Here is a 15,844-nt window from a genome sequence, read left to right on the forward strand (position 1 = left end):
GGAATAACTGGAGCTAAAGGCTCCTGTAGGCCCCCCTTGCACCACACCCTGTTCAGCATGAAAGGGGACCCCCCTTTTCTCCCCAAAGGCAGCTCAGAAGGAAGAATGTTTTTGAGCAAGGGAGGAGGGCGAGACAGGGGAGACTCCCACCCGTCTCTCCACCCCGTCTCTTTCATCACTCTCTGCTCTGATTTTTTTTTTTCCATCTTTTATTCCTTGTCCAAAATCAACCCGCAGACCTATAGACACACAGCTGTGTACAAGTTCAAAGTAAATCTGTACAGAGCATGATCAAACAATGAGGAGATGATCGTCTATTGACTGTGAGTGAAGGCTGAAGGCACTGAGCTGCTGATAATGTGTTTTCTCTGTGGAGACAGTTTGCTAGCAGGGTAGCTATAGTGAGAGTGGACTCCTCTGTCCTCTGCCAAAACATCAACAGTGCATGGATGGATATGTGTGTGTGTGTGTGTGTGTGTCTGTGTGTGTGTGTTTGTGTGTTTGTGTTTGTGTGTGTTCACATCCTCTGCCACCTCCATGCAGAGCTCAGAGTGATTTCTTCATTATCTCTGCTTCTCTATTCTCAGAAATGGCTGCAAGGAATCCTTTTGAGAGAGAGGGAGAGAGAGAGAGAAAGAAAAAAGAAGAGTGTGGGATGATGGGAAGGAGTCTGTTAAATTCCATCTCCCCAAAACAGGATGTAGAGACCCCAAAATGTTCTTGAAATATCCCAGCACAAAAGTGCCTTTTGTTAGACAGAGATAACACGACCCAATGAGAACGGAGGCACTGTCTGTGACTCATTCATATGAAGGGGTTTATTCATAGTTTGTGCGTGTGTGTGTGTGTGTGTGTGTGCGTGTGTGTGTGTGTGTGTGTGTGAGTGTGTGTTGAACAGTATGTGAATCCTGCTATGACAGAATAAAAAGGAAAGCTGGGGAGAAAAAGAAAGAAAATGTGTGAAAGACTTTGTTGAGGATGTTTGATGCAGCAGGACTATGTGTGTGTGTGCGTGTGTGTGTGTTTGTGTGTGTGTGTGGGCGTGAGTGTGTTTGTGTGTGGGCGTGAATGACAAAGAGACAGAGCGGGAAAGGGTTAGAAAGAGAGAGAGAATGAGAGAGGTGCAGCCTCTTGTTTTCCCGTGGGTGTACTGCAGTAACATAGTAATCCTCATTAATATTTATCTGCCAGGCAAAGTGGAGAGAATGATTAGCTTGAGTGTGTGTGTGTGTGTGTGTGTGTGAGAACATGTGGATATGTGTGTGTGAATATCTTCTTGAACATCCCTTTGTGCTTGTGTATAGCATATTACAGCATAGAACATATGAACTAGGTCAACTTTTATACTTAAGAGACTGACAAGTCCCAGCACTTCAAAGGTTTTGTGTTGTCATGGGGTTTGTTCATTGCACACGTGCGCAATTATTCCATGTTCACATATGAACGGGGAAACCGAAGCTCATGGCATGCACATACATTCTCACACACACACACACACACACACACATATAGACATATCGAAGCTCCCTGCTTTCATCACTCTCTCGAGCAACATTGCGTTATGTTATTGATTTTCCTGCTTGCACCTCTAATACAATCACATTCAACTAGACTGATCGGGATTGAATTTCAGACAGGGTCTATACACATATGTCACTCATAATCTCTGTCACAGTGATACACAGTGACTGTGGCGTGTGCATGTCTTTAAAATGAGCCTGTGAGAAAAGTTAACCTGCAAACATAAAAACAAAAAAAAGCAGATGTCAGGTTCATTGTCACTTTAAAATTGCAGTAAAAGAACAGAAGAAGTACATGAGTAGTACATGTGTGTCCATTGCACTTTCTTCTCTCTTGTACAAAAACAACTGTTTTAGTGAATTTGTGTGCCAGAGTGTCTCAGTTGTGAATGTTCTTGTGAATTTATAGTGTCTGTGACCCATTTCCCTCCACTGCTCTGCCTCCCTCTCGCTCTCTGACACTGCCTGCACTCTAGTATAACACGCCTGAGTGAAGATCAGAGAGCAGAAAGAAGATTGAGAGATATGAGGGAGAGATGAAAGAGGGACAGACAGAGAGAGATGGAGGCAGGAGAAAGTAAGAGGGGTGGAAGAGCACACTGAGACCTTGAGATGGAGTAGAGATGAACGTTTACTCCTGATTTTCCCAGTTCCTGCCTGTGTCAAGACTGGGATGACCTCAGAACAGATTTTAGTTTTATTTGTCATCGTCAATATGTGGATGAATGTGTGTGAGAAAGAATGAAAAAACACACAGATTATCTCACTGTTGGGCTGTCAATTCCATCTGTCCATTACAACGCTGATTGTAAAATCCTGAATAGTGTCTTCTCCTCTCTGTCTTAATAGCCGGCCAGCTGACGCTCTGGTGATGTCTGTTTACATCGCAGGGCTTGCACGACCTTTCCCAGGATTCAGCGGGACATTGCAAACACATAGACTCATGGGAACAGTGCACTGTCATACCTAACCTCCCACCTCCCTCCCAACCACAACAAATATTTACACCCATCGTAAATTACAGTGGGTGAGAGGTGAATGCCTCCACCCTTCGTGCGCAGCTCCAGCCAAACTGATTCATTTTGGAAAATTCACACATTCCTCATAGATTTCTCAAGACACCGCTGAGAGTACAACATGAGGCCCGGAGACAGAGGGATGGGAAACTGGTGCTGTGGAATGAGCGATTTGTGAGCATGTGGTCGGTGAAATTAAGAAAATTTAAGAAGATATGAGAGTGTACTGCATTATTAGTGATTAGGATTTTTTTGTAATGAAACCGTCTGTAATCTTTTCAATTAGCCATCTGTGCAAAAGGTAGTTTGAGTGGAGAGTGAAAAAGAAAGTAGCACACAAATGGAGAGAGAAAGAGAAAGCAAAAATAATAATAATAACACAGTATTTATTTTTCTCACTGTGGAAAACCTTTTTTGTTTTACTTTCCATATGTTGTAGTTGATTAATGATATGGCAGTAACTTACTCCTGTTCAGTAACAAACAAATGTTATGCGCATCATACAGCAATTTGTATCCATATACACACACCATAGCTCAGCAGTACAGGATTGACCCCTCGCATCGATAAACCCCTCCATGAATCAGAGTGGGCTAGGAAAGGCCATTTAATCCAGTCATAGTCAGATCGGGTTCAGCTGGAAGGCAGAGAATTACTGTACAGTACAGAGTTATTGAATTCCCTATTGACCAAGGCTTTCTGAGGAAAATGGAAGTAAAGTGGAGAAAATGAATCAGTTTGGCTCTAAAAAACCATCAAGCAGTTAAGTTTTTTTTTTTTTGTTTTTAAATGTTACGATTGACATATAAGAAATCCTCAGAACCAGAAGGGGCGGTCTGTTGTAGGTAGAACAAGTGTGTGTCTGTGCTTAAAATTACACATAACAAAGTGATCATTGATCATTAAAGCTGTATTGTTTCAGCAGGGCTGTTGGCAGCCAGAGTTTATCACAGACTGGCAAGGATATACACAGGCACTGTGGGCTTGGCACAGCTTGTATATGGGGGTTGTATTGCCTCCATGTGGCCATTGTTATAAATGGGTGTGTGTAATCAAATGTAAAATAAGGTTCATTGTGGATTTTTGTCTCAAATAAACAATTAAGCTTGACGTAATCATTTATATTTATATTCTTTTCCCATTGTGTTGGAGGATAATGTGTGGCGTTGGTTGGTTGGAATAACAGATGGGTTGCATATTCTTTTAATTTTTGGAAGAATTTGAATAGGTCAGGTCAGGATACTCCAGCCTGGGAAAACTGGCTCAGAGGAAGAATGTTTCCTTTTTTAAAATCATTCTGGCTAAAATCCCAGTGCTGTCAGAAAGTAACATGCTCATGTCTTTAGAGACCAAATGTCAGCATTTTTCAGTTCAGTGACTATTTTGGTCTGTGTATGCATGAATGCGTGCTTGTGTAAAGTATTTATGTGAGTGGTGCGTGTGTGTGTTTCGGTGTGTTTCCAGCTTTAGAATGAGAAGCATACGGATAGTGTCCAGCTTGACCAGGTGTGTGCAGCCTGTTGCCCCTCTCTATTTGAAAAGTGAGGCAGTGAGAGAGAGAGAGAGAGAGAGAGAGAGAGGACTGGTTGCTCTTCGTGTGAGCTGTGGTATTAGAGTGCATATCGCTTTAAAAACAACTACCAGTGAGGGAGACCAAGAGACCGGCTGCATTTCCTTAGAGGGAATGTTTGTGTTTGTGGCGCTGAGACCAGCGAACAGAGGGTGCATTGCTTCAATGAGAAGGGAAGAGAGAGGAGGAAGAAGAGAGAAAGAGTCAGCAGGGACCACTGTCTGTGTGGGACTAGGGCAGAAGGACTAGCAGGGTTTGACCTTGAGGAGGCATCAGACCGCTGAATCCCAGAGAGACTGAGAGGACAGAGAGGGACAGAGGAGAGGAGGAAGCCGCAGGGTTATCGTGTCTCATTGTGGCTTACCTCTAGAGATGACCCAGTTATTATCTATTGGCGCTAAGTGGTATCAAGAGGACAATAAAGGCTAATCATATCTTCTCATTACCTGGGCCTCTGTGGATTTTACCTGTAATCGCTTACCTGTTCAAATAAAAGTTTGCAAATGTGATACCTGTGGATATCCCACTGATATCAACTCGTACTGCTGTACATACCTCTGGTGGTGTGTCTCTCATCACAGAGTGTCAGTCGGTGCAGTAATGGAGGCAGTCTTGTTGGGTCTAGACGAGGTGGTCTGTACTCGGCAGGGTCTGCTGTGGACTCTCACCTCCACAGCCCTCCGACGCCTTCGTGTGCATGCCAGGAACCTTCCTGGACCGCTGCACTTATTACACACACACAGGTGTGTTTCAAGGCCACTCTACCAGGTAGGCTGCACCTCACATACATCCATGCACCCAAATAGGCACAAGGAACAGGGCATTTATTGCTAATTTGAACCTAAATAAATTCATATGAATACATATCTGTTAAAAGATACTTTCGTCGAGATTTGGAAGCATTGTCTGTCTGCATGCTGTGCCACCTGTGGAGAAGGGTATCCGGTACAGGAAACTATTATAAATGAATGATGCCACACTCGTGTCAAGGATCAGGATGGACAGAGAGAGGCAGTGAACAGTGCTGCAGGCCAGGTATGTCCTTCAGGACTAATTTGTTTCATTAAGCATAGAGGACAGAACTGGGTTAGATGTTGTGGCAGTGCTGCTGCTGCTGCTGAAATGGGACACATAAGTCGACAGAGTTCTATAACACATTGCTCACGTGCATGTAGAGTGTTGTCCCACCAAGTTAATCTCTGGTGTTGAAAAAGCTGCTTTGTTTTACATTGCTGCCCCTGTGTAGAAAGCTCTTTTGTTGTTGTTGTTGTTGTTGTTGTTGTTGTTGTTGTGTTCAGGATGCAAAGCCTGAACAGGAAGTTGTGTTGCTAGGGTCTTGTAAGCTTGTAAGTGTTTCTGTGGATATGTGAAGGGGGGAAGCTTGCACACAAAACACACACACACACACACACACAGTTTTATAGGCTGTCTGTTCACCATGCCTCCATCGTCTTAAACATTTAATCCAACTCCATGGTAACCTTTGATGCACTAAATATGTCAGTTTGCTTTAAAAGAACTGTTTCACTGGTTTTAATTATTTTAATTGCTTTATTAAAACCGACTGCATCTTTTGTGCCTTGTGTTTGTCTAGCTGTGATTCAGCAAAATGGTCGCTCAGTATTCACTCCACCATGTCTGGACCAGTACTCGGGGCTTTCATGGAGCCATTAGTATTCCCCAAGCATGTCACCTGCCCTGTATGCAGCTGGCACCACCAAGACAAACCCAACAGTCTCACAGAGAGAGACTCGCCAGGCCTGTTGCTAGATAACAGGGCACAAAATGATCAGTGGAGTAACATAAATACATGGACATGCACACATGTAATGTATACGTAAACATAAACGCACACACTCACCATATGTGTTTTCCTGTCTCTTTGCTCTAATTCCCTTTTTATTCTCATGAGGGGAATAATGTGGTTTGTTATTCTAACTTTTGTCTTCATGTGTTTTCATCTGGCTCCTAAATTTAAGCATCCTGAGGGAAGGTAACACAATCAGAGGAAACTGAAATAATTTACCAGGCCTCCCTAAGACAAACCCATCCTTAACACCCCCTCCTGGTTTAGAGACGCACTATAGTCTGAAAGAGGCCACGCTAAAACAAAACAGGTCTTTTTACACTTTACCAAACATCCTCTGGACGAGGACTTTGATGCGCTACAAACAATATCTCCCCCTGGCCTGATGAAGTGGTATGGTCCAAGGTGGAGTAGTTAATAGTGGAGGGAGTTGCAAAGGCAGGGAAGGAGGGGTCAGTGTGTCAGGCTGCAGGATGGGGATATCCCTGGCTCACTGCACTGCCTCCCTGCCCGGCTTCCTCTATTACTGTTAATGAGATACCCAGCCTCACACAACTGGCACACACACAATAGAGAGAGAGAGAGAGAGAGAGAGAGAGAGAGAGAGAGTGAGAACAACTGTGTCTTCGTGTTTTATCAACCTGTTTCCACTCCTTTCCCACCTTCTTCTTTCCTCCTGAAATGAAAATACATTTCCACACCACTGATCCAAACCGGTTCCTTCATGTCTCTTTTTCCTTTCTGACTTTCTATTTTTGCTTTTTTCCTACCTAAATTACCTCTTCATTTCTTATTAAAGCCTCTCACTATAATCTCTTTTCAACTCCATCACCAGCAGTCCTACAAACTCAATCAGGACACTAGCCCAGATATTTTCATGCACTCGAGAGTGTGACACATATGTCAAGGTGATAATTTTATTCTCAAGGTGCTTTGCATGTTGCATGGAGCGGCAGCCTGTTTGATTTAGCTGTGACATTACATTAACCAGCAGACTGCAACATTTGTGAAGTGTTGTTTGCTCACACACATGTACTCTTATTTCTCTCGTGAGAGAACGCAGCCGTGTGTTCACACTTTCATACATCAGGCTGAATAATATTGACTCAACAGCCTCCAGTCACACATTTTCCTCTGGTGGTGTGACCCTTTAAACAGGGTTAGTACAGAGAGGCGTGTGAGGCCAGGGCTCTGCTGTGCCGTGTTAGACGGTGTCTCTGGGTAATTGTTTGTCATTTCTCGTGTTGCTCTCCATTCGCATTGATTTCAGCTGTGTACAATTTGTTTTGTTTTTTGCGTCTCATTTTTCTCACACCAACCCCCCTTTTACTACCCACCCCATCCCAAAGGCAGGATATCCTGCATGGGGAAGAAGCAGGGGTAAGGACTATAGCAAACACAGGTGGCTGGACTTCCCCTGAGTTGCAAGAATTTAGTATTCATCTGTAATCACTGTTGTCCTGCAAATCACAAGACTTTCTACAAGCCATCATTTTGTTCTTAAGAATGTGAAGTGACATGTTGTTAAGCAAAACTCATCCTCAGCAAGTTCAACATCCCTCTAGATAATTTCTGACTTGACAAGATAAACATCCTAGATAGACCCAGTTTATTTCCTGTTGTAGTGCTTGCTAATAACAGTAGCTGACAGGAAGCTGGTGCTCCCAGTCTGCAAATAAACTATGATCCAAGCTGTTTCCTAGCAACGCAATCCCACTGAAAAGTTTTATATATATTTTATATCTGGCATTATGTCATATCTATCATACATATTCATTAGAACTTACTGCTGTGTTTGTTTGTAGGCTCTACTGCATCATATTTAGGATTGAAAGCCAAGCTGGTTTACTCCCACTGAACTCATCTGGTCCTGTTTCCTGTGAGAATAGCTCTGTCACTGATCATATTCCTCTCTCTCTGACGAGTCCCAGCCCATCATGATATGAAGCAGAGACACAGCAGCAAAACCCTAAAATAACCAAGACACACAATCCTACCTCTGTCTAGGAGCTGGTACATTTATGTCTGTTCAGTTACGTCTTTTGTTTGTGGTCTGATAAAATGTAGGCGCTCAGTCAGACCACGGTGTTTTCAAGCAAGTGGATTTGTTGGAAGAAGAGTCCACTGTGATTGCCAATAGCTCCCCTGGATCAAGACATGACTGTACTCAATTCAGTTTGTTAAGTCTCTCTGACTCTCATGTTCAATTTATCAGCCAATTGTTCTCATGCCCCGCTGAAACGGATTTCAAAAAAATAGACTCATGTCAGGCGGGCAAATATCCAGAATTGGAAATTTGCATTTCTTTGCTAATTCCCAGCCTTATTAATTTTTTCCTGTCCTCCAGCCAAGGAATTATAGAGGTTGAAGTTGAACTTGTGACTTCCTACTGAAGAATTTTGATCGCTATCCCTGTCTGGCAGCCATCTTTGTTCTCATTGCCAAAGCCAGGATCTGTATGTGAGAAAATCTTTTCCCAGAACCGAGAGAGAGCTTTGGTGATGGGAGGGGGGAGTAGAGGGCCAGAATGGACATTGTCTCAAATTTTTCCAGGGCCTTGCTTTTTTTTTTTTTTTTGTTGTAATTTTCTAATTTGTTTGCAACTAGCCAGAGGCATGTTTGTGTTTGATATCCCTGCACAGGCCCACACACAATCACACACATAAACGCCCCTCTGTAGATTCTGTTGGTGGTTAAAGCCGTTTACAGTGTCTCCCTGGGGATAAGGTCTTATTTGCATAGTTTGCCTGGAAAACATTTCCACTGCTCCATTCCCAGGTTTATCAAATACCCAGTGTGTCAGTGTGTGTGTGTGTGTGTGTGTGTGTGTGTGTGTGTGTGTGTGTGTGTGTGTGTGTGTGTCTGTGTCTGTGTGTGTGTGCGTGTGTGTGTGTGTGTACGTGTGTGTGTGTGTGTGTGTGAGAAAGAGAAAGGGGGTGGGGGGGTAAGTCTCATTGGTGTCAGGACTTAAGAAACATTTCCTGTGGAGATTCATCAGCAGTTCAACCATGGGAAACAATTTTCTCGCCACTCCATAAATCATAAATCATGATCAAAATTTTATCTGTCATTCATATTTTGTTGCTGTAAATGTGTTTGACAAGTCTGTTGAAGATTTGCAGTCTTGTTACATGTTAAACATTTAAAGCACGACACCCCACCCCCCATGTGCCATGTCACTTACTCACTGTGCACCATAAGCTTCTTAGCCATGCCAGAATCTAATTTCTCTGGTAATGTGAGAATATGGCACACTACTTGATAGGATGGCCACTCACTTGATTAATTACAGGCACATGCACACTCACATCCTCACACGCACACCATACAGTCATCCCGAAGGACTAATCTCTGCACAGTATTGAGTTTTAAAAAAAGTGTGATATTTCTACGTAGGCATATTGTTTCATGACATGCAATCATAATATAACAATAGTGTTTGATATAATCCAAAATGACTGCCAAATGTGAGCTTTTTCCCAGATATCAGTTGCCATGTTGAAGACTATTCAAATGTCAAACATGATATCTGCGATATCTGGTCAGTGTTACATTGGGCCAAGGTTGAGAGGTCCACTTGTTTAAATCCGGGTGGTATCTCTCCAAAATCCTCTAAGTGTGTCTGAGTTGTGGCCAGAGCCATAAGTAGACGGACATGATGAGGTTTTTGGAGGTGGTCCTCTTTTACTGAGTGAAGTGATAGGTTTAACTGTGGCATTAGTGATTAGGATATAAGGGTTTATAATGTTTTAAGTTCAGAGGTTAGGGCCTCAGTATAGAATGGTAATCCCAGAGGATTACCAGGAGAATCTGGTGAATATCTGAGGAAATCCCTCGCAGGGACTCTCAGATCCTCTGTTTGTATGGATATTATATCCACTAACAGTGTGTCCACATGTGTTTACCGAACAGAGGTTTAAAGTTTTGTATCTGCGTTAACATTTAGAGATGAGTATGTTTATCTACAAAAAAAAAAAAACATATCACACATTACTGCTGAATGAGAGTGGAAAATATACTGCTCACATGTTCAAACAAGGTGGAGCTCCATCATTTGATTTCCCTGATTTCCCATGTTCCTATCTGTCTATAATAAGTCATATCAGTCATCATTAAGAGATAAATGTGAAATCTGGAGGACTCCAAGTGGGTTCTCATGGATTAAGTATTATTTTATTAAGTTTACTTACAAGTTCCACAACAAGGCTAAATTATGCATGCATAAATTCAATAGTCAGAAAATGTCAGAAAGATGTTATGTGTGCACGTGTGCAAGCTTTCAACTAATAATTCAACCACTAAATCTAAAAAAATGAACCCAGTTCTCATCTGTAACTTCGCTACATGATTGATCAGGTTGTTTTTTTTTATTTCCTGAGCAAAAGCTTTCCACCTTCTCCTTCATATTCTGGCTCTCCCCGAGGTAAAATGGCCAAATGGAAGACATTCAATACCTTTACAATGACAGGATTCCCTTTGGATGAGAAGAATTGCACACACATACACACACATTCACATACACACACAGACCACACACACTTGCCAAAGGGCTCTCCCTGCAGATGAGCTGGGTCATTTTTCATTACCCTGGCTCAGAGGATTCAAGTGTGTAGTAATGGAGCACAGTCACATTGAGCCAAAGCTATGGAGGGATAAATCCCGACTGTAGAGCACAGTGAAGGCAAATCAGACAGGCTGCAGGACAGAGCCTGTGGAGGGGCATATAGCTCTTTTTCACCCCTCTGTTTGTCACAAGAATACCTCAGACTAGATCCTGGGGGAAGATGAAGGAAAGGTCTGAAACGTGTTCACACTGTCTCTTCTTATCTCTCCCTTGCTTCTGTTTTCTTTATTATCTTGCCTCAATTTGTCTGCCTACCTCATCTCCAGTTTATTCCCACCTCTACCTTTCTTCCTTACCCTTTTCAGACTCCTGCACTGTGAATTCCTTTCCTCACTGTCTTCACTGTTGAAGTGCGTGTTTGTGTTTCTGTTACCTGTACCTGTACTCATCTTGCGCATAAACCCTCTTACTTAAACCAGAATAGCCTGAGGGGAAGCAGGAGTAGTAGGACGAGGGGGCGGTCAGGTGGAGGTATTAGGGGTCTGGCTTTGTAAAATCACAAGTATATGTTGACTTTGTAGAGCGTCCAAAGAGCATGATACTGTCGTCAGCTGGCTTGAATCACTTTGTGAGGGAAAACTTCAATTCATGCCTCTTTTACTTTAGGTTTATATCCCCGGGTCAAATCTTTTCCTGTTACAGTGTCTTGGCGTTGTCTTATAGCGCCTCCTCACCTAAGTGCCCTACATTTCTGGCAGAGAGTGAGACGGCTGGATCTCCCAGAAAGTTGTCATGACAACTTTTGTTTGCATCTTAGACTTGAGAGCACGGGGGAGTGAGACTGGTCAAACATTTATGTGCATGGGCTTGTGTTTGTGTGTGTGTGTGTGTGCATGTGTGCTTGACAGCACAGGTTGTGTCCATGCTACTCAGCGAAAGAAGTAAGTGCTTTTAAAATTTGAGAGTTATTATGTGGATGGAAGCTCAAAAAACTGCTGTAAAGCTGGTACCTTGAGTGATGTCGTTCTGTGGCTGTCTCCCTAATTAGCCTGGAGGGCCCCTGAAGGACACACAGAAACACACACACACACACACACACACACACACACATACTCAAGGGCAAAATTAGCAAAGAATAGAGAGGATTTAGGTGGTTTTTACCCAAAATCCCTTTTCTCCTCTTCCCTGCTGTTCTGGTCTCAGGGTACATATTTGGTAGGCCAGTAGAATACATTAAGACTGTGACACATAAACACACACACGCACACACATACACAAAAACACACACATAGGACTTTGCAGACAGGACTGTTAAATATTCAGCATGCTTAATGATTAGTGTATTTGGTATTCTATCCAGTCACAGGACAGGGGATAGAGGCCACTGGAGTTCAACCACTCTGCAGTGCACAGTGCCCTTGAGTTTAGACCATTAGCTGTGTGTGTGTGTGTGTGTGTGTGTGTGTGTGTGTGTGTGTCTGTGTTGTTTATTTGCCTATGAGAAACTGAAAGAGAGTCGGAAGAAGCAAGAGAGATAAAGAGAGGTCAAGGATGAATAGACAAGGTTCAGTGGGTTTACAGACAGACTAAATTGTATAAACACACATGCATGTGCACACACACACACACACACACACACACACACACACACACGTATATACTATAAGCGGTGCAAAACCAAATACCCCACTCTACGTCACACTGTCTTTCTGCATGCATTGCCAGCAGTATCAGTGAACACAGGGTCACTCAGGTCTACAGTGATTTCTCACTGTGTAAATTATAAATGAAGCAAGGAGGTGTAGGGGTAAAAGATCCTTCCCCTGTGAACGACACACTCACACACAAAGACACACATTGACTGGCTAGATCCTTGCAGATTAACCCCCATGATCACTAAAACTGTTTCATTGAGATAAGAAAAGTCCTGAAGACATGACATCACTCATACCTATTTGCATCACCCCCCCCCCCCCACCCCCCCCCCCCATCACTTTGTCCTCTGTCCTTCCTCAGAAGCTACTTCAGTTACTGAATCACCTCAGATCTATTTCATCCCAAACACAGAGCAGATGTATGGCCACATTTTCAGAGGCACACCCACCGAGATACACACACACACAACAGCGGTGCTTATAATGGCTTTATCAACGAAGTGCTCACTTCAGTCTGGAATTCATGGAATGTCCAACCCGTGTCAGTAAAGGGCAAAGCTGACCAGAAGAAAGGCGGTTTCTCCCTCCTTTGGGACATAGGCAAAGTAGAATAATCCTTTGTGACTATTTTGAATACAGGTCGTGGCCATAAAAGCACAAATGCAAACACATTCAAACTGCTTCTAGCATTAAATACAGATGACATGCATGCACAGTAACAGTGGCCAGTGGTGACTTGCTCTCAAAGCGACACACTGTGGCGCAGTCTGATCGCACTGTTCACTGCTTGTGAAAGGCTTTTATTTGCTTGGATGTCATCAAGGGAGACATTTGCTGTGGTCCACTTTTAGAGATTTTTTTAATATTAAATATAACTTAAGGCTCTATATGAGTGCCAGTGCACATGTGTACATCTATGTGACCGTTATTTTTCTGCCACATAGTTTTGGCATCAGTGAGAGCAACAGAAAAAGAACGGTGAAAAAAAAAGATCAAGTTTATCATGGAAAAGCAAACAAATGAGGAAAGAAGAAGGTCATGGACATGAAACCAGTGACTGCACAGATAGTCTTATGCATGGATATATTACTAGTTGACAGCTATGTAGAGTTTCAGTTTACAGCACCAGATAACACTTACTGTTAAAATCAATGACATAGTTATGCTGGACTTTCAAAAATGCATTTAATGAATTTAAGATCAGTCAATGTGACCTTTCAGTGGAGAATCTGAAAAGAATGAAGAGAAGAATTTCAGACCATCAGGAATTTGTCAAGAACAAGGCGAGGTTGTTAGTGTTATGACTACAGGGCATGTTCAAATTTACTGTAGAGATACAAAATAGTAACTCTCCTTTTGTTATCTACACACCTTTTACTTTTCTTTCTCCAACACACACCAAAGTCTTTCTTGCCATGCATAAACCACTGGCTCACATTTTGCATATTATTATTTAGAAGGCCCTTTATGGTTTGTTCTGTTGCTGAATACATAACTGCTGTTACTGCTGTTGCATACGCACCCATTTATAAAGCTATGATTGCAAACTATAGATGTGTAGTGATGATGTAAGAAGCAACTTTTGGATGTCTTCTGGGACTTCTCAGCATGAAAGAGATGATGTCAATTCATTGGGGATTGAGGCTCCTCTGGGTGTATAAGGCAGTGTCACCTAACTCAGAATGTGAAGGCAAAGATGGATTTGTGTGGATTCAGCACAACTTAAGTTTGAATCACACAAAATCAACTGTTAAGTATGGCTTCTGATATCTTCATTGTGCCTATAAACACCTCACAGCAATTTTCCTATTAAAAGTTGTGTTTGAGATTCATAAGCATAAAATTCATAAGCGTCTCTCTCTCTCTCTCTCTCTCTCTCTCTCTCTCTCTCTGGGAAAAAAAAATGAGAAAGGTTTTTGGTAAAGTCTGGGAATGGAGCTTTGTAGTAAAAATGAGAACAAAGCAGAGCTGGCTACAGAAATATCTGCTGTTTGTTTGAAGTGCCAGTGTGTTTCTGATTTTAAAAACGGCCTAACTGGAACCACATTTCAGTCCCAAAGTCACTCACGTGCAGGGAGGGTGGAGCTCACAGACACACAGAAAAACATGCGCAGGCACACACACACACACACACACATACATATATATATATACACACACACTTGAACAAACAAAACAGATCTCTTGCAGTCAGTCATTTCTCTAGACATTCCTGGCTGCTTTTCCATGACCCTCCCAGCTCCGTCTCACTCTGCTGCTACATGAGGCACTGGATGGAGAAGAAGACGGGATTTGGCCCTGCTATTATTTTTCCATCAGGTTTTCAATAACCCATTGAACTGAAACTGTAGAGTATTGAGACCTACAGTATGTTTTGCTGAATCTTGTGTTGACATCTAATCTGCACCATATGCAGATACTGTTACATTAAAACTGACGACGAGTCATAAAGCTTATTCAGCCATAATGATCTCAGCATCATAAATCATCATAGGACTGCTCGTGTCAGACCGTGCTTACTCCCAAAGTGACGTGTTTAAGATTGTGTGTTTGTTTAGTCTCCATAAATATGGGAGAGACGCAGACAAAGACAGAGAGCGAGAGTGCCTGGTATGTGTGTGTGTCAATCTTAACTGCCTACCGCAGCGTCGCACAGCCAGGGTTAAAGAGATTCTCCATCTTGCTTCAATTAACCATTCAGTGCTGTTTATATCACATTCCACCAATATAGGTTACCTTTTCCAGCACAGAGCATCAACCCTGTTCCCCTGCTCAACCCTAAAACCTGACTCTAATACCCACCGCCTGTTAAACCTGCCTCACCCGTTCGGATCTTTCCCCTTTGGACCCCTACTCCATACAAATACACCAGATCAGCACCTCATTACGACCACACCTCAGCCCAGAATAGAAGCCCACTGGCTCCATAACAAGGCTCTGTCAGGGCCCAGATATGTCACACCTACAAGTGTTTCTCACCTTGTGCCTCTTGGCAACACACTCTGTAGGTGACCATGTGTAGGGAAGTTAAGGGGCATGAGCACTGGACAAACAGCTGTGTGGTCACTCACTACCTGCTTTGTTTCCTGTCTTCCTTCCTTTATCCTCTGTCTTATTGTGCAAACCTTACCCCCCTCTCATTCATCTTCTCTGGAGGTAGTCAAATCCTTTCCATACAGGAACAATAATTCATAATCTCTTGTAGTTTAAGTGTCCAGGATCTTCCTTGTGCATATTTTCTTTTGCTCCTCTCTTCTGTCTTTGTCAGTTTTACCTTATTTCTCCACTGCCTGCATTGTCCCCTACTCCCTCCCTCCCTTGCTTTGGTCAAACAACAGGGTCCTTATGATAGCAAACTGAGGAAGCAACCAATAAAGAGAGATATGTATTTGACCGGAGAAAGAGAAGGAGGGACGGGTGTATGCATTAAAGCCAAAGACAGAGTCATCTGGAGATGTTTAAGTTGGACAGGCCAGTTTCCGGTGTCTGGAACAGGCCAAAAATATCCAGAAACAGAAAAATCCAGCAGGAGGGGAAAAGGATACACCTCCTCCTTTCTCATGTGACCTTCTACGTTCAGCAAACTAAGCTGAATTTTGGGCTTGCACCATAAGCTGTGGTAGCAACACAACTGTTCAAGCTAAACACATTAAATTTAATTGCATCTTCATATAGCTTAATGTATGTGATGAGAGTAATTCTGAAAATTTAA

At 42.8% G+C, this 15,844-nt stretch overlaps 1 protein-coding gene across 9 annotated transcripts in view; it reads left to right on the forward strand.

Moving 5' to 3' along the window:
- The window catches only part of frmd4a (FERM domain containing 4A), a 102,510-nt gene that overhangs the window by 47,469 nt on the left and 39,197 nt on the right, over window positions 1-15,844 (forward strand). For 2 of the 9 annotated variants that reach the window (XM_056386504.1, XM_056386497.1), the window contains exon 1: window positions 4,079-4,874. The exons of 4 other annotated variants lie outside the window; for them this stretch is intronic. In XM_056386504.1, the coding sequence (XP_056242479.1) occupies window positions 4,707-4,874 (168 nt within the window). In that variant the 5' untranslated portion in view covers window positions 4,079-4,706. Of the gene's footprint in view, window positions 1-4,078; window positions 4,875-15,844 lie in introns of those variants that run through there. 3 more of the 9 variants (XM_056386495.1, XR_008828800.1, XM_056386498.1) reach the window with 3 other exon arrangements.

The sequence above is a fragment of the Seriola aureovittata genome, chromosome 10 (genome assembly GCF_021018895.1).
Source record: "Seriola aureovittata isolate HTS-2021-v1 ecotype China chromosome 10, ASM2101889v1, whole genome shotgun sequence".
NCBI lineage: Eukaryota > Metazoa > Chordata > Actinopteri > Carangiformes > Carangidae > Seriola > Seriola aureovittata.